The sequence below is a fragment of the Oncorhynchus mykiss genome, chromosome 13 (assembly GCF_057628025.1).
Source record: "Oncorhynchus mykiss isolate SJ-2025 chromosome 13, ASM5762802v1, whole genome shotgun sequence".
NCBI classification, from domain to species: Eukaryota; Metazoa; Chordata; class Actinopteri; order Salmoniformes; family Salmonidae; genus Oncorhynchus; species Oncorhynchus mykiss.
Window position 1 is genome coordinate 21,110,759 of NC_143034.1, and position 22,938 is coordinate 21,133,696.

General features: G+C 42.1%; 1 protein-coding gene and 1 long non-coding RNA gene across 2 annotated transcripts in view; one reads left to right on the plus strand and one right to left on the minus strand.

Annotated features, from left to right (window-relative positions):
* Positions 1-288: 288 nt before the first annotated feature.
* LOC110493438 (sphingosine 1-phosphate receptor 1) lies at positions 289-6,244 on the minus strand. Its single transcript, XM_021567705.3, has 3 exons — positions 5,981-6,244; positions 3,772-4,404; positions 289-3,592 (listed from the first exon to the last, which is right to left on the minus strand). Exons 2-3 carry the CDS (start codon positions 4,073-4,075, stop codon positions 2,664-2,666), a joined length of 1,233 nt encoding a protein of 410 aa, XP_021423380.2. The 5' UTR covers positions 4,076-4,404; positions 5,981-6,244; the 3' UTR covers positions 289-2,663.
* Positions 6,245-8,662: 2,418 nt separating this feature from the next.
* The window catches only part of LOC149978765 (uncharacterized), a 42,383-nt gene continuing 28,107 nt past the window's right edge, over positions 8,663-22,938 (plus strand). Inside the window, exon 1 of the long non-coding RNA XR_016485732.1 lies at positions 8,663-8,780. This is a non-coding gene — a long non-coding RNA (uncharacterized LOC149978765). The remainder of the gene's footprint in view (positions 8,781-22,938) is intronic.

Consider the following 22,938-nt stretch of genomic DNA (forward strand, 5'->3'; position numbering starts at 1 on the left):
TAACTAGTCCACTAAGGAACATTGACTGTTTTCTTGGTAAGCAACTCTCTGTGTTTTAGGTTATTGTGCTGCTGAAAGGTGAATTTGTCTCCCAGTGTCTGTTGGAATCAGACAACCAGGTTTTCCTCTGTTTTTTTATTTTTACCCATCTACCAATAGGTGCCCTTCTTTGTGAGGTTTTGTAAAACCTCCCTGGTCTTTGTGGTTGAATCTGTGTTTGAAATTCACTGCTGGACTGAGGGACCTTACAGATGTGTGGGGTACAGAAATAAGGGCATCATTCCAAAATCATGTTAAACACTTTTATTGGAGAGTCCATGCAATTTATGTGACTTGTTTAGCTCAATTTTACTCCTGAACCTATTTAGGCTTGCCATAACAAAGGAGTAAAATACTTATTGACTTAGGACATTTAAGCTTTTCATTTGGAATTAATTAGTAAAACATAATTCCACTTTGACATTATGGGGTATTGTCTGTAGGCCAGTGACAAATCCAGTCTGTAACAACAACATATGGAAAAGGAGTTTGAATACTTTCTGAAGGCTCTGTACACCTGTGCATAATCCTGCAGAGTGAACACCAACTTTATAATCAGATTCTTCAGAAAACAGTTGTTTTAATAATGGTATAACCTTGGTAGTACAAAAAACATATACTTTACAGTACAAAGTACAAGCCCTAACAAATTCCTTTAGAAATACACAAATAAATTGCTCAATACACACCACACAGTACAAAAGTATGGTGCACCTTCTCATCCATCCAAACACAGAACACGTTTTATTTTGGAATTGCTAGATGACATTACCAGTTTAAATGTTGAAAAATATACATTCAGGTCCATAGACTGTATAGGAAAAGCCTCTCTAAAGCCAGAAATAACAGATGTGTCAATGGGTTTGTAACTTAGAATTGCACTGTATACATCTGTGTATCTTCCCAACTTTGATCTTGATTTATAGCTGACAAGCACGTTCTAGTCTAACGTTACCAAACAGCCAATGCAGCTGGATGATGCCGACTAGCAGGTTAGGATGGTAACCTGTTACCTGGTGATCTGTTGTTTCATCAGTTATAACACGGTCTTCAAAACAGAGACCCCCAAGTGCAACAGACGGTTCTTATCGATACAATAACACAAGAGGAACACGAAGGACTGCATGAAGTCCTTTGCTTGGGGAAGAAGTCCATCACTGATTAGAGCTGCAGGTAGTTGGGTTCATAGTGACATTCTTATAGTAGTGTTTTTGTATTGTAGTGTGTGTGATGGCATTTAAAATATGAATTCCAATCAGGAACCAACAGGTAGTTTCCACTTGACTGAGTAAGCCCAGAACAACAGTTACAGCTAAAATGGGGAGATTTTCTACTCAAATTATAATCTTAGTCACGGGTGGCTGGTGGCACCTTAATTGGGGAGGAGGGGCTTATAGTGATGGCTGGAACAGAATGAATGGAACGGTAGAAAACACTTGGTTTATATGACTTTTAACACCATTCCATTTATTCCATTCCAGCCATTATTATGAGCCGTCCTCCCCTCACCAGCATCCTGTGATCTTAATATTGTTTGACATCTCCCTCCACATCCAGGTACCATAATGTTTAGGTGCATGCGTAGGTTTCCATTGTGTGTTTGTGTTTCAAAGAGCAACTGGTGGGTGAACAACACAGCATCCACTTCCTGTATAGGCTTCTGTTTGGGCACACTGTGTAGCTGTATGGGGTTATCACAACCGGCGTCTCGGAGTGTACCCCAAATGTCAAAAGTAGTACACTGTATAGGCAATAGGGTGCTATTTGGGACACAGGCAGGCACAACATGGACCTTCGAGCCAGCGAAGTCCAGGTGACCACAGACATATTATTATGTCCATATTATGCCTTCTTTAAGGCATTTCAAACAACAACAACAACATAGAAATGTTGGGTGAAGTAAACCGAGGCGCACTCGCCACAACAACTCAACATGGTTGGAATGTCCAGTTTACAGTCTTAGTTCTAGAACAGAATGTCCAATCTTAATCCATGGCTTTCAATGCTCTCTCAATGCAGAGTTAACTTAGTGCAAATCAGTTCTGGAAGGTTTTTGTGAATACCAGAAGAGTTGCTTAATTCACATTTTCATTTCTTCCACCTGGCTTGATGTTTAGTCATCATTCTTACAACATCAGTCTTTTGATGTGGTGATATTGCTGCAAGTGCACCACTACAGACTTGCTGAAGAGAGATATGTCTGAACTTGATGCTCTCATCAAAAACACCTGTAGCTATATCTGTCGCAATCATAGATCATTCACCTGTCTTTTTGAGGGTTTGCTCTTAGGCTTAGTTCATTGGCCAGAAGAGAGCTATAGATGTAGGCTAGTCTGCCGGAGGCCATTGGAGTTGAGTTGCCAAACAGGAAGTGATGCAGTTTTCAGGTCACCATATTGAGCACTCCTGTTGTCCACCACTTCAATATGAAGTTCACTCCATAGAAATACAATTACTGGAAGGGACAAAGCCCCTAATTCTATGGTTTACTCTCTCAAACACAGAGCTGCCCAAAGGGTCCCTCAGGCCTGTCTTTTCAGGAGGCCATATGGAGCACTTATGTTGTCCATCTTCCATAGGGAGTTAGTTCCCTGTCCATCACAGAGCTATCCACATTAGGCTCTTTAGACCTTGAAGAGCTTGGGGTAGAGAGTCTTTATGGGTGACTGAGCCGTGACGATGTTCCCAGAGGAGATCGTCGTCTCCAGGCCTTCCAGCTTCTTCGATGCCACCTCCGTCTTACTGAAGCTACACTCCAGGAACGGCACCCCCATCCTCTTCACCTGCCCATCCTTGGTCATGAGACACGGGCGGCAGAGCAGTTTTAAAATAGCGCGACGCATGTCTTTGCTGGTCAGGGTGTATATTATGGGGTTGAGGAGCGAGTTCACCATGGCAACGCCCAGGAAGTAGTCCGCCTTGAGGAGCAGTCGGCAGCGGCGGGCAGGGCAGAATGAGTCTAGGCCGAGGAGGAGGAAGAGCGGCAACCAACAAGCGATGAAGACGCCGAGTACAATAGTGACTGTCTTGAGGAGCGCCATGTACTTCTGGGATTTTCTGGCGAGGCCTTTGCGAAGGCTTCCCTTTGCTCCTCCGAGGCGTTGGCGCTGGGTGTTAGTGCGCACGATACGGAAGACGCGGGCGTAGAGAACGACGATGGCGAGGAGCACGCCGCTGAACACGGACACGCAGCACAGGATGTAAGACTTGGCGTAGAGCGGGAGAACCGTGGAACAGTGGTCCAGATGACCCATACAGTTCCAGCCCAGGACGGGGAGCACCCCCAGCAGCCCTGCTAACGCCCAGCTCCCCCCAATCAGAGCCAGCAGCCGACCCTTCTTTGCCCCGTGGTATGGTTTCATTGTCACCATGGTAACGTGGCGTTCTATAGCGATGGCCAATAGGCTGATGACGGAGGCGGCTAATGTGATAAAGACGCCTCCTTCCCTCAGAAACCAGAGTATTGGAGTTAGTCTCAGTGTATTAGGACCAGACATGATGATATTAGCCATGTAGGTGACACCGGCCAGGAGGTCTGACAGAGTCAGGTTACCTAGGAAGAAAATATAGAAAATTAATGGAATTGCATATGGTGGATTTTTAAAAATTATATTGTAACATAACATTTTTTTAAAGTTATATAACGTATAGTCAAGTATAGTCAATATAGTATAGTCAAGTTGTCCTCTGAAGAAAGGGGGGTGGGTGTAGGACAAAAACAACAACGGTTACCTAGGAGATAGTACATGGGCAGGTGGAACTTCTTATTGGTCCAGATGGCTATTAGAACCACAGCATTCTCCAGGATGATAAGAAGACACACTACCAGGAAGGCTATGGCTTCAGGTTTTAACCCTTCACGATACCTGTCTGTCTGGAGCTTGCCTGTGTAGTTGTAGTGCGTCACAATGACATCATTGTTCTGGTAATCCCAGAAGAATTGGAGCAGGCTTGGAGAGGTGTTGGTGGGTAGAGAGCCTATAGATTCAGTGGGGAAGGTCCCAGCGTAAGCAGCACGGGAGGCTTCCATCTCCATGTTTCTGTTGTTTGTTAAGTCTTCTTTAGTGAACTCTTTGGTTGACTTTTTAATACCTTATTCTAGGTATTAATTAACGCATAGTTTAACTTGTCATGCTTCAGTTACCGATCAATACCAGTTGGTATGGGGGATCTCTGTGAGTTTCGCTCCATAGAATGACAGAACTATAATCCAATAGACAAGAAGGTGTTAGTTGCAGCTGAGTCAGGTAGTGGTTTTCTTTCCCCACGTTTCTGATCACAGGTGTTATGCTTGTCAATGCCACCAGGGGGTGCTCATGTGCTCTGTTTGAAGGGGTTTTGACTGAGCCGCTTATTGTCCAACTCCTGTGAATTAAATAATACAGAGGACATTAGGGTGAGAACAGTACAGTATGACTAATTACAAACACATAATGAAAAACAAATAAACATATATTTTTTTAAATAACTAAAAACATTTATCTACATTTTAATTTGAATTAAATGAGCCTATTGAAGGCAATCTTTAATTCGTTGCCCTAAAACGTTTGCTATAGTGATTCCTTTTTTATTAAAACATTGGGCTTATGGGAAGTGTGGAGCAGAGTCGACATTGAGATAGCGACACATGCGCTTAGTTTAAAACACATAGTGACCACTTGGGGTAAAGGTTTTGACTGAGTTAGCGAGTACCTAAAGAGGCCATGTGAAATGTTTCAAGCTCTTTCCTTAACTACCTTAATTATGTTTAAAGAGTGAGTTAATCACGTTAACGATATTAGACATTCAGCGTCATAACAGTGCGTGCGTAAAGTTGGCACACGCGGACACTTTCACCTGCCAGCTTCGTCATAGCACAGTCGGGGTGAAATGTCAGTAGGTTGGAGTAAATTTGAGTTGCTCAAGTTTCCAGAAGGAAATCAATGTAAAATGTATGGAATTTAATCTGGAATGCATATACTTTTATAAATAATGCCTTGTCAAAAGAAATCGAAACCAGAGTGGAGAATGTCTTTGATCAGATAATGTTTATGTAAGAAAACCATTAAGTGTCAACCGGGTCGCATTCCTTTGAGTCTTGTGTTTTGAGAATGGATTTTTTTTTTCTTGCCTTGAGTCATATGGTAAGATTTAAAAAATGGCCTTGTCTGGAAACGTTAACTCGAATCTAATCTGTAGCCAATGAAATTAGGGCAACAAACTTGACGTTTCAAGGTTCAAACTATAGAATTGCTAGGAATTAGAATACTCAATTTAATAGGATGTATATGTTTCAAACAAACAACTAAAAAAAATGCATAGCCAACACAAATTCCACAATATAGCCTGGATATAATAGGATACATATAGAGAAGTTTAACTGTTCTTAAAAATATGATAGTGACCGTTGTTGTATCTCACTGCACATTTCCATGGAATCACATCCCACTAAGCAAAATTGGTTCAGACGTTTTTTCAACGTCTTGTGCTGATATACCTACATTTCCAATTCAGCCCATTGACCGGTAATTACCCCAATCACATCAGATCTTTATCAGAACTGATCTAATTGGTCAAAAGACTGCCTGTCTAAATTCAGCCTAATTGCCGTACGCTGATTACCCCCAATAACGTCTCATTGCGATGGGCATGGTCTGTAAAGTTCCCACGGTCCACAGACCAAAAATAAGTTAACGGCTTGTGCATTCCACACAACAGGCTACATACATGTCAAACGAAATCTAATAAACAGAAAGTGAAATTGGATTCAACCGAATTCAAACATGTTCTGAGAAGAGATTCAGCACACTGCAGACACCCTTATCTTTTACAACAGATATAAAGTAAGACGCAATTCTAGCGCGTAAAAGCAACGCATCCAATGACTGCGTATTTGGTAAAACGCTTTCTATTAACTTAGACTAGCACTGCGACATTGCATACAGATGTGAAATAAACCTACCTTGAATATTATTTGTAGAGATCTTATCAATGCGTTGAAGAGAATCCACACTAACCACCGCACAAGAGAGAACTGACAAGCAAGACACCAGAGCAGCAGAATCTAACTGAAAAATCCAGGGGGGGTTGGTCTTAGCCCAATCTCTCTCTCTCTCTCTCTCTCTTCTCTCTCTTTCTCTCGCTCTCCTCTCTCTGTCTCTGTCTCTCTCTCTCTCCCCTCTCTCTCTCCTTTTCCTCTCTCACTCTCTCTCCTCTCTCTCTCTCTACACATTAACCATTGATGGTTTGCGACTCAATTCAACTTTTAAAATACAGGGACAAGCAGTACACGCAGGGAAAAGTGAGGAGGCAAGAGAAAAGCATATTGTCGAAGATTTTTGGTATTGTGGTTCCTTGAATTTTTTGGGGCCATAGAAATATAATTCATAGAATTTACCCACAGAACATATGGCCGGATTCTATAGTCGAATACTCATTTGATTATTTATTATGATGCCTGTTTCATGGGAGACAGAACACATGAAACAGTTGTATCTCTCTGGCTTGATTATCGTAGATAGTTATCATCTGGAAGTGTAAATAAATGCAATGTTTATGTAGTGTTATAGACTAGCCTAACTCCAGAGATTGTCAGTAATTCTAGTAACATGCTCAGACCCGCTATGTGTTGTCACCTGCCAAACCGCTCCAGGCATTGGCTACAGATTGAACCATCTCTGTTGGAACAGAACATGGCTACAGATTGAACCAGGTCTGTTAACACTGAGAGTGCCCGACCAACCACTGTAATGTAATGTCCCATGATTGGGATGTCTGGCTTAAAGCATGTACCATACACGTGTGTGTGGGTGCATACATATACTGGATACAGGGCTGTGCACATACCTTTGGAGAGGCAGGTGTTCAAAGACACTCATCCCACTGTCAGCAAGCTACCTAGCCTAAGCTACTGCTCACAGAGAGGGCAGTATATGGGCTATCAGCTGAGCGTAGAGGATGTAGAGGATGTAGGCTAAATCAGCTAACTAGTTAGTTAACTAACTGCTAGCTTTGCTGTTGTAACTATTGAACTACTCTTTACCTGTGATTGGAGTTTGTTCTGCTGCTAACATCAGCGTTGTAGGCCTACTTGAGAAACAGTCTAATTGAACCCTTCCCTGACCGTGAGAGACGACATACAACTTAGAAAGTAACCCGTGTGTTATTACTCATACTACCGCTAGGTGTCAGTAGATTCTGCTTGTGCAACAGCAGGAGGATGGTGGCAGCGGAGCGGGGGAGGGGGGATTTTCCAACATTAGAAAATGAGAAATGAGCTAAATATAATACATTCTTTACAGAACAGCAGAGACCCAACCCATCGGAATCAGCAAAGTCTTACTATACTTGTGAGAACTTTATGGAGACCAGCATCCCTAACCCCTAACTCTAACCTTCACCCCTAAACCTAACCACTAACCCTAATTCTAACCTTAACTCTAAACCTAACCTAAGTGAGGACTGGCAAAATGTCCTCGCTTCTCTGAATTTTTGTTGGTTTACTATTCTTGTAAGGACTTTTGGTAATCACAGTATACTAAAACATGTACACACACACACACACACACACACACACACACACACACACACACACACACACACACACACACACACACAAAACCCAAATAAATCAGTCTCCCTCTCCAACGTGGGAGGTGAATGTGACACCTGAATGTTGATCCACATATCATTCAAATGAGAGGTTCCACCAACTGTTTGTCGGCGGTTGTATTATGGATATCCTGCTCCAATCCTGTTGGCTGTTCCAACATTCTACCTGTAGCGTATATAAACACGCCTGGGTTCAAATAATATATGTATCCTTTCAAATACTTTCAGCATTTGTCAGAGCCTGCCTGAAGTGCTAGATTGGCAGGGTTTGCACTTTCAAGTACTCCGTTGGTTCCATAGCGCCAGACAATCTCAACCAACCACAGCTTAAGTATTTGTAAGAAACAACTACTAATTGAACCCAGGTCTAGGACATATAACCAGGTGAGCCCAAGAGACAATGCCTTTCCCCTCCTCACAAACTACTGTTTGTTTATGGGATTAGCGTTAGCTGGGAGCTACCCTGATCACCCTCCCATGGGGATTAAGTCTGGTTCCTGTGTGTGTGTTTGTGTGTGTGTGTGTCTGTGTCTGTGTCTGTGTGTGTGTCTGTGTCTGTCTGTGTGTCTGTGCGTGCGTGTGTGGGTGGGAGCGTGTGTGTGTGGGTGTGTTCTCATGTGATTGTCTTCTCAGCGTGTGTGTGCACGCGCTCATGTATGGACATACGGGTCAAGTGCCTGCATTTCTCCTAGTCTGATAATGTCAGTTAAGGACGGCTCGTTGACACACTGACACACATGAGAGGATCAACAGAGTAAACATTTATCATAGGCTGAGCCAACTTGAAAAAAGGCCAGTCTGCTTGTCTTCAAGGAATAACAGAAAATGCAGCAAAGACTCGGTCTACATCCCAAAACAGCACCCTATATTTCTCTATATAGGGAATAGGGTGTCATTAGGGATGCACACTAAGTGTCCAAAGGCTGTGAAGTATTTGCAGTTAATCATGTCAGTAATGTTAGTTCATCATATCAGAGCAGTAGCTCCGCCCACCGGTGAAGTGGAGCAGAGCATGCTGGGCGATCTCCAGCTCAGAGAAGAAGATCAGCTGCAGAGAAGTCAAGTGAGAGAAAGTTCCAGCCATCCTTGTGTTTTCACACCAGTTAGCTTTCATTGTGTTAGACAAGGCCAGTGTGCGTCCTTGTTGATATGTAAGTACATATTTCATATCTTTCAGGTGTTTATGTCATATTTATGGTTATGCTATTTAGTAGTTTCTACTGCGAGCTAGTTATTGTGAGATGGCTAGCTCTGTTTTGGTTGTCATATCATTTGGGACATGTAACCCTGTATTTGTAAAGGATAATGTCCCCCAGTGCGTTGTTTATATGCCCTGTAATTATATGGGTGTATGGTATATCACGTAGGCCGAGCAGTTTCCGTACCAGGCAGTGATGCAACCAGTCAGGATGCTCTCGATGTTGCAGCTGTAGAGCCTTTTGAGGATCTGAGGACCCATGACAAATCTTTGTAGTTTCCTGCCCTCTTCACGACTGTCTTGGTGTGCTTGGACCATGTTAGTTTGTTGGTGATGTGGACACTAAGGAACTTGAAGCTCTCAACCTGCTCCACTACAGCCCCGTCGATGAGAATGGGGGCATGCTCGGTCCTCCTTTTCCTGTAGTCCACAATCATCTCCTTTGTCTTGATTATGTTGAGGGATAGGTTGTTATTCTGGCACCACCCGGCCAGTTCTCTGACCTCCTCCCTCTAGGCTGTCTCGTCGTTGTCGGTGATCAGGCCTACCACTGTTGTGTCGTCTGCAAACTTAATGAAGGTGTTGGAGTCGTGCCTGGCCACGCAGTCGTGGGTGAATAGGGAGCACAGGAGGGGACTGAGCACGCACCCCTGAGGGGCTCCAGTGTTGAGGATCAGCATAGCAGATGTGTTGCTAACTACCCTCACCACCTGGGGGCGGCCCGTCAGGAAGTCCAGGATCCAGTTGCAGAGGGAGGTGTTTAGTCCCAGGATCTTTAGCTTAGTGATGAGTTTTAAGGGCACTATGGTGTTGAATGCTGAGCTGTAATAAATTAATAGCATTCTCACGTAGGCGTTCCTTTTGTCCAGGTGGGAAAGGGCATTGTGGAGTGCAATAGAGATTGCATCATCTGTGGATCTGTTTGGGCGGTATGCCAATGGGAGTGTGTCTAGGGTTTCTGGGATAATGGTGTTAATGTGAGCCATTACCAGCCTTTCAAAGCACTTCATGGTTACGGATGTGAGTGCTACGGATCTGTAGTCATTTAGACAGGTTGCCTTAGTGTTCTTGGGCACAGAGTCTATGGTGGTCTGCACAGAGACTACGGTGGTCACTACTGTTATAGCCTCACTACTATTATAGCCTCGCTACTGTATATAGCCTCACTACTGTTATAGCCTCACTACTGTTATAGCCTCACTACTGTATATAGCCTCGCTACTGTATATAGCCTCACTACTGTTATAGCCTCACTACTGTATATAGCCTCCCTACTGTTATAGCCTCACTACTGTTATAGCCTCACTACTGTTATAGCCTCGCTACTGTATATAGCCTCACTACTGTTATAGCCTCACTACTGTATATAGCCTCACTACTGTTATAGCCTCACTACTGTTATAGCCTCACTACTGTTATAGCCTCACTACTGTATATAGCCTCGCTACTGTTATAGCCTCACTACTGTATATAGCCTCACTACTGTTATAGCCTCACTACTGTTATAGCCTCGCTACTGTATGCAGCCTCGCTACTGTATATAGCCTCGTTACTGTTATAGCCTCGCTACTGTATATATCCTCGCTACTGTATATCGCCTCTATACTGTTATAGCCTCGCTACTGTATATAGCCTCACTACTGTTATAGCCTCACTACTATATATATCCTCGCTATTGTATATAGCCTCTCTACTGTATATAGCTTCGCTACTGTTATAGACTTACTACTGTTATAGCCTCGCTACTGTATATAGCCTCACTACTATATATATCCTCGCTACTGTATATAGCTTCTACTGTATATAGCCTCGCTACTGTTATAGCCTCACTACTGTAATAGCCTCACTACTGTATATAGCCTCACTACTGTATATAGCCTCACTACTATATATATCCTCTCTACTGTATATATCCTCTCTACTGTATATAGCCTCTCTACTGTTATAGCCTCTCTACTGTATATAGCCTCACTACTGTTATAGCCTCACTACTATATATATCCTCGTTATTGTATAGAGCCTCTCTACTGTATGTAGCCTCACTACTGTTATTGCCTCTCTACTGTATATAGCCTCACTACTGTTATTGCCTCTCTACTGTATATAGCCTCGCTACTGTTATTGCCTCTCTACTGTATATAGCCTCACTACTGTTATTGCCTCTCTACTGTATATAGCCTCACTACTGTTATAGCCTCACTACTATATATATCCTCGCTACTGTATATAGCCTCTCTACTGTATATAGCCTCGCTACTGTTATAGCCTTACTACTGTTACAGCCTTGCTAATGTATATAGCCTCACTACTGTTTATAGCCTCACTACTATATATATCCTCGCTAATGTATATAGACTCTACTGTATATAGCCTCGCTACTGTTATAGCCTCACTACTGTATATAGACTCACTACTGTTATAGCCTCACTACTATATATATCCTCGCTACTGTATATAGCCTCTCTACTGTATATAGCCTCACTACTGTTATAGCCTCACTGCTGTATATAGCCTCACTACTATATATATCCTCGTTACTGTATAGAGCCTCTCTACTGTATATAGCCTCACTACTGTTATTGCCTCTCTACTGTATATAGCCTCACTACTGTTATTGCCTCTCTACTGTATATAGCCTCACTACTGTTATTGCCTCTCTACTGTATATAGCCTCACTACTGTTATTGCCTCTCTACTGTATATAGCCTCACTACTGTTATTGCCTCTCTACTCTATATAGCCTCACTACTGTTATTGCCTCTCTACTGTATATAGCCTCACTACTGTTATTGCCTCTCTACTGTATATAGCCTCACTACTGTTATTGCCTCTCTACTGTATATAGCCTCACTACTGTTATAGCCTCACTACTATATATATCCTCGGTACTGTATATAGCCTCTCTACTGTATATAGCCTCGCTACTGTTATAGCCTTACTACTGTTATAGCCTTGCTACTGTATATAGCCTCACTACTGTATATAGCCTCACTACTATATATATCCTCGCTAATGTATATAGCCTCTACTGTATATCGCCTCGCTACTGTTATAGTCTCACTACTGTTATAGCCTCACTACTGTATATAGCCTCACTACTGTATATAGCCTCACTACTATATATATCCTCGCTACTGTATATAGCCTCTCTACTGTATATAGCCTCACTACTGTTATTGCCTCTCTACTGTATATAGCCTCACTACTGTTATTGCCTCTACTGTATATAGCCTCACTACTGTTATTGCCTCTCTACTGTATATAGCCTCACTACTGTTATTGCCTCTCTACTGTATATAGCCTCACTACTGTTATTGCCTCTCTACTGTATATAGCCTCACTACTGTTATTGCCTCTCTACTGTATATAGCCTCACTACTGTTATAGCCTAACTACTGTTATTGCCTCTCTACTGTATATAGCCTCACTACTGTTATTGACTCTCTACTGTATATAGCCTCACTACTGTATATAGCCTCACTACTGTATATAGCCTCTCTACTGTATATAGCCTCACTACTGTTATTGCCTCTCTACTGTATATAGCCTCACTACTGTTATTGCCTCTCTACTGTATATAGCCTCTCTACTGTTATTGCCTCTCTACTGTATATAGCCTCACTACTGTTATTGCCTCTCTACTGTATATAGCCTCACTACTGTTATTGCCTCTCTACTGTATATAGCCTCACTACTGTTATTGCCTCTCTACTGTATATAGCCTCACTACTGTTATTGCCTCTCTACTGTATATAGCCTCACTACTGTTATTGCCTCTCTACTGTATATAGCCTCACTACTGTTATTGCCTCTCTACTGTATATAGCCTCACTACTGTTATTGCCTCTCTACTGTATATAGCCTCTCTACTGTTATAGCCTCTCTACTGTATATAGTCTCTCTACTGTATATAGCCTCACTACTGTTATTGCCTCTCTACTGTATATAGCCTCACTACTGTTATTGCCTAACTACTGTTATTGCCTCTCTACTGTATATAGCCTCACTACTGTTATTGCCTCTACTGTATATAGTCTCTCTACTGTTATTGCCTCTCTACTGTATATAGCCTCACTACTGTTATTGCCTCTCTACTGTATATAGCCTCACTACTGTTATTGCCTCTCTACTGTATATAGCCTCTCTACTGTTATTGCCTCTCTACTGTATATAGCCTCACTACTGTTATTGCCTCTCTACTGTATATAGCCTCACTACTGTTATTGCCTCTCTACTGTATATAGCCTCACTACTGTTATTGCCTCTCTACTGTATATAGCCTCACTACTGTTATTGCCTCTCTACTGTATATAGCCTCACTACTGTTATTGCCTCTCTACTGTATATAGCCTCACTACTGTTATTGCCTCTCTACTGTATATAGCCTCACTACTGTTATAGCCTTGCTACTGTATATAGCCTCACTACTGTATATAGCCTCACTACTATATATATCCTCGCTAATGTATGTAGCCTCTACTGTATATCGCCTCGCTACTGTTATAGCCTCACTACTGTTATAGCCTCACTACTGTATATAGCCTCACTACTGTATATAGCCTCACTACTATATATATCCTCGCTACTGTATATAGCCTCTCTACTGTATATAGCCTCACTACTGTTATTGCCTCTCTACTGTATATAGCCTCACTACTGTTATTGCCTCTACTGTATATAGCCTCACTACTGTTATTGCCTCTCTACTGTATATAGCCTCACTACTGTTATTGCCTCTCTACTGTATATAGCCTCACTACTGTTATTGCCTCTCTACTGTATATAGCCTCACTACTGTTATAGCCTAACTACTGTTATTGCCTCTCTACTGTATATAGCCTCACTACTGTTATTGCCTCTCTACTGTATATAGCCTCACTACTGTATATAGCCTCTCTACTGTATATAGCCTCACTACTGTTATTGCCTCTCTACTGTATATAGCCTCACTACTGTTATTGCCTCTCTACTGTATATAGCCTCTCTACTGTTATTGCCTCTCTACTGTATATAGCCTCACTACTGTTATTGCCTCTCTACTGTATATAGCCTCACTACTGTTATTGCCTCTCTACTGTATATAGCCTCACTACTGTTATTGCCTCTCTACTGTATATAGCCTCACTACTGTTATTGCCTCTCTACTGTATATAGCCTCACTACTGTTATTGCCTCTCTACTGTATATAGCCTCACTACTGTTATTGCCTCTCTACTGTATATAGCCTCACTACTGTTATTGCCTCTCTACTGTATATAGCCTCTCTACTGTTATAGCCTCTCTACTGTATATAGTCTCTCTACTGTATATAGCCTCACTACTGTTATTGCCTCTCTACTGTATATAGCCTCACTACTGTTATTGCCTAACTACTGTTATTGCCTCTCTACTGTATATAGCCTCACTACTGTTATTGCCTCTACTGTATATAGTCTCTCTACTGTTATTGCCTCTCTACTGTATATAGCCTCGCTACTGTTATTGCCTCTCTACTGTATATAGCCTCACTACTGTTATAGCCTCGCTACTGTATATAGCCTCACTACTGTTATTGCCTCTCTACTGTATATAGTCTCTCTACTGTTATTTTTTACTGTTTTTTTACTGTTGTTTTTATTTCTTTACTTATCTAATTGTTCACCTAATTACATTTTTAAAATTAAAAATCGCACTGTTGGTTAGGGCCTGTAAGTTAGCATTTCACTGTAAGGTGTTGTATTCGGTGCACGTGCCAAATACACTTTGATTTGATTTACATGGGTATTACATTGTATTTCCTTGTTTAGAGGTATTCCAGTTCATTGTGCAGTTGTAGCCCAGTACTGAAGATGATGGTGCTATGCTTTGTAGTACACGTGCAGGGGCACCCCTTTGATCTCAAATGAGTACAGTCATGTTGTATTGCACTGTATGGTCCTGTATAGCATTATGTTATAGCCCATTATGTTATAGCCCTTTACACACACACACACACACACACACACACACACACACACACACACACACACACACACTTTGGTTGAAGCAAGTTGCCAGACAATTCAGTGCCTTATCCCATCTATACTACATACACTGTGCGGTGCTGTTCCGGGCCTGTTTATTCAGCATTATTAAACCACCTCAACTGGAACCTGTCTGTCATCTGTGTCCTTACCAGCACACGGGACAGAACACATAGAGTAGAACCTAACCTGAAGAATATACAGTCTCCCAGTCCTCACTTACACTAGGCGTTTCAAACTTATTCCGAGACCTTGGGGAAATTAAGACATCACCCCCCCCCCCCCCCCCCCACACACACACACACACACAAGAAAGGTGCAGTGAAATGGCTCATGTGTGTGTCCATGTTTACGTGCATGCTTGTGTGTGTCCCCATGTGTGTCTCTCTAGTGTTTGTGTGTCTGTCTGCGTCATCACCACCAAATCACTTCCTGTGCTGCTGTGGTGTGGGAGTGTGTCCCTATCAGGGGGTCATTACAGACTAATACCCTGTGATTGCCTGTCCTGTGACTGAAAGCAGACAGAGGCCTTGAACATCATAGGGCCTCCGTGGGATGATGGTGTCTGTCTCATGTGGGGCGGATGAGTGATCTAACAGACAGGCAGGGCTGGTGAGTGTTGGGCTGAGGAAATGCAGTCTCCTTTTCTCTTTCTCTCCCTCTCTCTCCCTCCCATACCCATTTTCTCTTTCTCTCCCTCTCTTTCCCTCCCATACCCACTTTCTCTTTCTCTCCCTCTCTTTCCCTCCCATACCCACCTTATATTTTTCTCTCTCTCTCCCTCTCTTTCCCTCCCATACCCACTTTCTCTTTCTATCCCTCTCTTTCCCTCCCATACCCACCTTCTATTTTTCTCTCTCTCTCCCTCTCTTTCCCTCCCATACCCACTTTCTCTTTCTCTCCCTCTCTCTCCCTCCCATACCCACTTTCTCTTTCTCTCCCTCTCTCTCCCTCCCATACCCACTTTCTCTTTCTCTCTCTCCCTCCCATACCCACTTTCTCTTTCTCTCTCTCCCTCCCATACCCATTTTCTCTTTCTCTCCCTCTCTCTCCCTCCCATACCCACTTTCTCTCCCTCTCTCTCCCTCCCATACCCACTTTCTCTTTCTCTCCCTCTCTCTCCCTCCCATACCCACTTTCTCTTTCTCTCTCTCCCTCCCATACCCATTTTCTCTTTCTCTCCCTCTCTCTCCCTCCCATACCCACTTTCTCTTTCTCTCTCTCCCTCCCATACCCACTTTCTCTTTCTCTTTCTCTCTCTCCCTCCCATACCCACTTTCTCTTTCTCTCCCTCTCTCTCCCTCCCATACCCACTTTCTCTTTCTCTCTCTCCCTCCCATACCCACTTTCTCTTTCTCTCTCTCCCTCCCATACCCATTTTCTCTTTCTCTCCCTCTCTCTCCCTCCCATACCCACTTTCTCTTTCTCTCTCTCCCTCCCATACCCACTTTCTCTTTCTCTCTCTCCCTCCATACCCACTTTCTCTTTCTCTCCCTCTCTCTCCCTCCCATACCCACTTTCTCTTTCTCTCTCCCTCCCATATCCACTTTCTCTTTCTCTCTTTCTCTCGTATTTCTTTTATACATCAACACTGTGAAGTCATGTACTAGTAAAATAAATTCTCCAGCCCTTTGGCCCACACACACACTAGGATGATGCCGATCCCTTTCAGCTGAACATGCTTCTCTCTTCCCTCTGAGCTGGGATTTGGATGTAGCCATGGCTTTGGGAGCCCTGGTGTTGTGGGCAGCTATGAGGTGAAGGAGGTGATTATTCTAGGTTGACCACAGTCTCTCCCCTACACGGAGGTCGCCATGACGATGATGAGATCCAGGTAGTGAGGTCATAGTGAGGTTTCTATGATTTCTCTGGACTGGCAGAGGTAGAGATTCCTCTGGACTGCCAGACATTTTGACTCACTCATTAGTAGAAGTGCGTTTAAGCTTTTTATGCCCTGATATTTAATGTCTACGTAGAGGGAGATGGTTGTCAAGACGAGAACGCACGGTAACTGCTCACTCAAAAATCCTTAACTCTCATTGCATTTAATCCTTAACTCTAATGGCATTTCATCCTTAACTCTCATGGCATTTAATCAGGCCTATAACACTATAAAAAGTCAGGCCCATTTATTTCACTACTTCAGCTCTACATGTATAGAAAACAGCCTTATAGGCTACAGCCACCAGCTTCATAGCTACACAGCCTTATAGGCTACAGCCACCAGCTCTATAGCTACACAGCCTTATAGGTTACAGCCACCAGCTCTATAGCTACACAGCCTTATAGGTTACAACCACCAGCTCTATAGCTACACAGCCTTATAGGCTACAGCCACCAGCTCTATAGCTACACAGCCTTATAGGTTACAGCCACCAGCTCTATAGCTACACAGCCTTATAGGTTACAGCCACCAGCTCTATAGCTACACAGCCTTATAGGTTACAACCACCAGCTCTATAGCTACACAGCCTTATAGGTTACAGCCACCAGCTCTATAGCTACACAGCCTTATAGGTTACAACCACCAGCTCTATAGCTACTCTGACTTATTGGCTACAGCCACCAACTCTATAGCTACACAGCCTTATAGGTTACAGTCATCATCTCTATAGCTACACAGCCTTATAGGTTACAACCACCAGCTCTATAGCTACTCTGACTTATTGGCTCCAATCACCAGCTCTATAGCTACTCTGACTTATTGGCTCCAATCACCAGCTCCATAGCTACACAGACTTATAGGCTCCAACCACCAGCTCTATAGCTACACAGCCTTATAGGTTACAGCCACCAGCTCTATAGCTACACAGGCTTATAGGTTGTAGCCACCAGCTCTATAGCTACACAGCCTTATAGGTTACAGCCACCAGCTCTATAGCTACACAGCCTTATAGGTTACAACCACCAGCTCTATATCTACACAGCCTTATAGGTTACAACCACCAGCTCTATAGCTACTCTGACTTATTGGCTACAGCCACCAACTCTATAGCTACACAGCCTTATAGGTTACAGTCATCATCTCTATAGCTACACAGCCTTATAGGTTATAGCCACCAGCTCTATAGCTACTCTGACTTACAGGTTACAACCACCAGCTCTATAGCTACTGTGACTTATTGGCTCCAATCACCAGCTCCATAGCTACACAGACTTATAGGCTCCAACCACCAGCTCTATAGCTACACAGCCTTATAGGTTACAGCCACCAGCTCTATAGCTATTCTGCCTTATTGGCTCCAACCACCCGCTCTATTGTTACACAGCCTTATAGGTTACAGCCACCAGCTCTATAGCTACACAGACTTATAGGTTACAGCCACCAGCTCTATAGCTACACAGACTTATAGGTTACAACCACCCGCTCTATTGTTACACAGCCTTATAGGTTACAACCACCAGCTCTATTGTTACACAGACTTATAGGTTACAGCCACCAGCTCTATAGGTACACAGCCTCATTGGCTCCGACCACCAGCTCTATAGCTACTCTGCCTTATAGGTTACAGCCACCAGCTCTATAGGTACACAGCCTCATTGGCTCCGACCACCAGCTCTATAGCTACTCTGCCTTATTGGCTCCAACCACCAGCTCTATAGCTACACAGCCGTATAGGTTACAACCACCAGCTCTATAGCTACACAGCCTACAACCACCAGGTGCCCATGTCTTTAGAGATACATAATATTTCTGATTGTCCAACAGTCCTATGTTGTGTTTTGTTTCCTGTTTGGGCCCCAGGGAGAGAGGCCACTGACTTGGCAGCAGATAATTGGGGATCCTAATAAAATACTAAATACTAAATAAATACTACCCAGTATCCTTTATACAAACAAAATAAGGCACTCCCCATGTTTGGTAAAGAAATTAAAAAGCCTTTATAAATTGGACTATCAGAATCCAGTCTCCCTCTTCACCACTCACCAGGTTATCATTCCTTCAGGCTATCGGCTTGTCACCCCCCCCCCCCCTATTCCCGCCCTGCCCCTCCACGCACACACATTTAAATCCTTCCGCACTGATAGGGCCTAACAACAGACCCCAGACCAGGTCACTAATGATAAGAGTGCATTCCTTCCTTAACTGTTACCATCTGAGTGTTTTTCCATATCTCTCTCTCTCTCTCTCCCTCTCCCCCCTTCCAGGTTCCAATGGAAGCCCACATCATGGTGTGTGATGTTTACTCTTTACGTATTGGATCTTTCACTAGTTTAGTTAGTTAGTTTGTAGTTAGGTTACATGAACAGGACCTGATACTGTCATTATGTAGTTTAGTTTGTAGTTAGGTTACATGAACAGGACCTGAGACTCATTATGTAGTTTAGTTTGGAGTTTGGTTACATGAACAGGACCTGAGACTGTCATTATGTAGTTTAGTTTGTAGTTAGGTTACATGAACAGGACCTGAGACTGTCATTATGTAGTTTAGTTTGGAGTTTGGTTACATGAACAGGACCTGAGACTGTCATTATGTAGTTTAGTTTGTAGTTAGGTTACATGAACAGGACCTGAGACTCATTATGTAGTTTAGTTTGTAGTTAGGTTACATGAACAGGACCTGATACTGTCATTATGTAGTTTAGTTTGTAGTTAGGTTACATAAACAGGACCTGAGACTCATTAGGTTGTTTAGTTTGGAGTTAGGTTACATGAACAGGACCTGAGACTGTCATTATGTAGTTTAGTTTGGAGTTTGGTTACATAAACAGGACCTGAGACTCATTATGTAGTTTAGTTTGGAGTTAGGTTACATGAACAGGACCTGAGACTGTCATTATGTAGTTTAGTTTGGAGTTTGGTTACATAAACAGGACCTGAGACTCATTATGTAGTTTAGTTTGTAGTTAGGTTACATAAACAGGACCTGAGACTGTCATTATGTAGTTTAGTTTGTAGTTAGGTTACATAAACAGGACCTGAGACTGTCATTATGTAGTTTAGTTTGGAGTTTGGTTACATAAACAGGACCTGAGACTGTCATTATGTAGTTTAGTTTGTAGTTAGGTTACATGAACAGGACCTGAGACTCATTAGGTTGTTTAGTTTGGAGTTAGGTTACATGAACAGGACCTGAGACTCATTAGGTTGTTTAGTTTGGAGTTAGGTTACATGAACAGGACCTGAGACTGTCATTATGTAGTTTAGTTTGTAGTTAGGTTACATGAACAGGACCTGAGACTCATTATGTAGTTTAGTTTGTAGTTAGGTTACATGAACAGGACCTGAGACTGTCATTATGTAGTTTAGTTTGTAGTTAGGTTACATGAACAGGACCTGAGACTGTCATTATGTAGTTTAGTTTGGAGTTAGGTTACATGAACAGGACCTGAGACTCATTAGGTTGTTTAGTTTGGAGTTAGGTTACATAAACAGGACCTGAGACTGTCATTATGTAGTTTAGTTTGTAGTTAGGTTACATAAACAGGACCTGAGACTGTCATTATGTAGTTTAGTTTGTAGTTAGGTTACATAAACAGGACCTGAGACTGTCATTATGTAGTTTAGTTTGTAGTTAGGTTACATAAACAGGACCTGAGACTGTCATTATGTAGTTTAGTTTGTAGTTAGGTTACATGAACAGGACCTGAGACTCATTATGTAGTTTAGTTTGTAGTTAGGTTACATGAACAGGACCTGAGACTGTCATTATGTAGTTTAGTTTGTAGTTAGGTTACATGAACAGGACCTGAGACTGTCATTATGTAGTTTAGTTTGTAGTTAGGTTACATGAACAGGACCTGAGACTCATTATGTAGTTTAGTTTGTAGTTAGGTTACATGAACAGGACCTGAGACTGTCATTATGTAGTTTAGTTTGTAGTTAGGTTACATGAACAGGACCTGAGACTGTCATTATGTAGTTTAGTTTGGAGTTAGGTTACATGAACAGGACCTGAGACTCATTAGGTTGTTTAGTTTGGAGTTAGGTTACATAAACAGGACCTGAGACTGTCATTATGTAGTTTAGTTTGGAGTTAGGTTACATGAACAGGACCTGAGACTCATTAGGTTGTTTAGTTTGTAGTTAGGTTACATGAACAGGACCTGAGACTGTCATTATGTAGTTTAGTTTGTAGTTAGGTTACATGAACAGGACCTGAGACTCATTATGTAGTTTAGTTTGTAGTTAGGTTACATGAACAGGACCTGAGACTGTCATTATGTAGTTTAGTTTGTAGTTAGGTTACATGAACAGGACCTGAGACTGTCATTATGTAGTTTAGTTTGGAGTTAGGTTACATGAACAGGACCTGAGACTCATTAGGTTGTTTAGTTTGGAGTTAGGTTACATAAACAGGACCTGAGACTGTCATTATGTAGTTTAGTTTGGAGTTAGGTTACATGAACAGGACCTGAGACTCATTAGGTTGTTTAGTTTGTAGTTAGGTTACATGAACAGGACCTGAGACTCATTAGGTTGTTTAGTTTGTAGTTAGGTTACATAAACAGGACCTGAGACTCATTAGGTTGTTTAGTTTGTAGTTAGGTTACATAAACAGGACCTGAGACTCATTAGGTTGTTTAGTTTGTAGTTAGGTTACATAAACAGGACCTGAGACTCATTATGTAGTTTAGTTTGTAGTTAGGTTACATGAACAGGACCTGAGACTCATTAGGTTGTTTAGTTTGGAGTTAGGTTACATGAACAGGACCTGATACTGTCATTATGTAGTTTAGTTTGGAGTTAGGTTACATAAACAGGACCTGAGACTCATTATGTAGTTTAGTTTGTAGTTAGGTTACATAAACAGGACCTGAGACTCATTAGGTTGTTTAGTTTGTAGTTAGGTTACATGAACAGGACCTGAGACTCATTATGTAGTTTAGTTTGTAGTTAGGTTACATAAACAGGACCTGAGACTCATTAGGTTGTTTAGTTTGTAGTTAGGTTACATGAACAGGACCTGAGACTGTCATTATGTAGTTTAGTTTGTAGTTAGGTTACATGAACAGGACCTGAGACTCATTATGTAGTTTAGTTTGTAGTTAGGTTACATGAACAGGACCTGAGACTCATTATGTAGTTTAGTTTGTAGTTAGGTTACATAAACAGGACCTGAGACTCATTAGGTTGTTTAGTTTGTAGTTAGGTTACATAAACAGGACCTGAGACTCATTAGGTTGTTTAGTTTGTAGTTAGGTTACATAAACAGGACCTGAGACTCATTAGGTTGTTTAGTTTGTAGTTAGGTTACATAAACAGGACCTGAGACTCATTAGGTTGTTTAGTTTGTAGTTAGGTTACATAAACAGGACCTGAGACTCATTAGGTTGTTTAGTTTGTAGTTAGGTTACATGAACAGGACCTGAGACTGTCATTATGTAGTTTAGTTTGGAGTTTGGTTACATGAACAGGACCTGAGACTCATTAGGTTGTTTAGTTTGGAGTTAGGTTACATAAACAGGACCTGAGACTCATTAGGTTGTTTAGTTTGGAGTTAGGTTACATGAACAGGACCTGAGACTCATTAGGTTGTTTAGTTTGGAGTTAGGTTACATAAACAGGACCTGATACTGTCATTATGTAGTTTAGTTTGTAGTTAGGTTACATGAACAGGACCTGAGACTCATTATGTAGTTTAGTTTGTAGTTAGGTTACATAAACAGGACCTGAGACTCATTAGGTTGTTTAGTTTGTAGTTAGGTTACATAAACAGGACCTGAGACTGTCATTAGGTTGTTTAGTTTGTAGTTAGGTTACATGAACAGGACCTGAGACTCATTAGGTTGTTTAGTTTGTAGTTAGGTTACATAAACAGGACCTGAGACTGTCATTATGTAGTTTAGTTTGGAGTTAGGTTACATGAACAGGACCTGAGACTCATTATGTAGTTTAGTTTGTAGTTAGGTTACATAAACAGGACCTGAGACTGTCATTATGTAGTTTAGTTTGGAGTTAGGTTACATAAACAGGACCTGAGACTCATTATGTAGTTTAGTTTGTAGTTAGGTTACATAAACAGGACCTGAGACTGTCATTATGTAGTTTAGTTTGGAGTTAGGTTACATAAACAGGACCTGAGACTCATTATGTAGTTTAGTTTGGAGTTAGGTTACATGAACAGGACCTGAGACTCATTAGGTTGTTTAGTTTGTAGTTAGGTT

Coding starts and splice junctions, on each gene's coding strand:
- LOC110493438 (XM_021567705.3), bottom strand. CDS start 4,075: ATGGAGATGGAAGCCTCCCGTGCTGCTTACGCTGGGACCTTCCCCACT. Junction 3,593..3,771: donor GCCCATGTACTATCTCCTAG/GTAACCGTTGTT, acceptor TTTTCTTCCTAG/GTAACCTGACTCTGTCAGAC.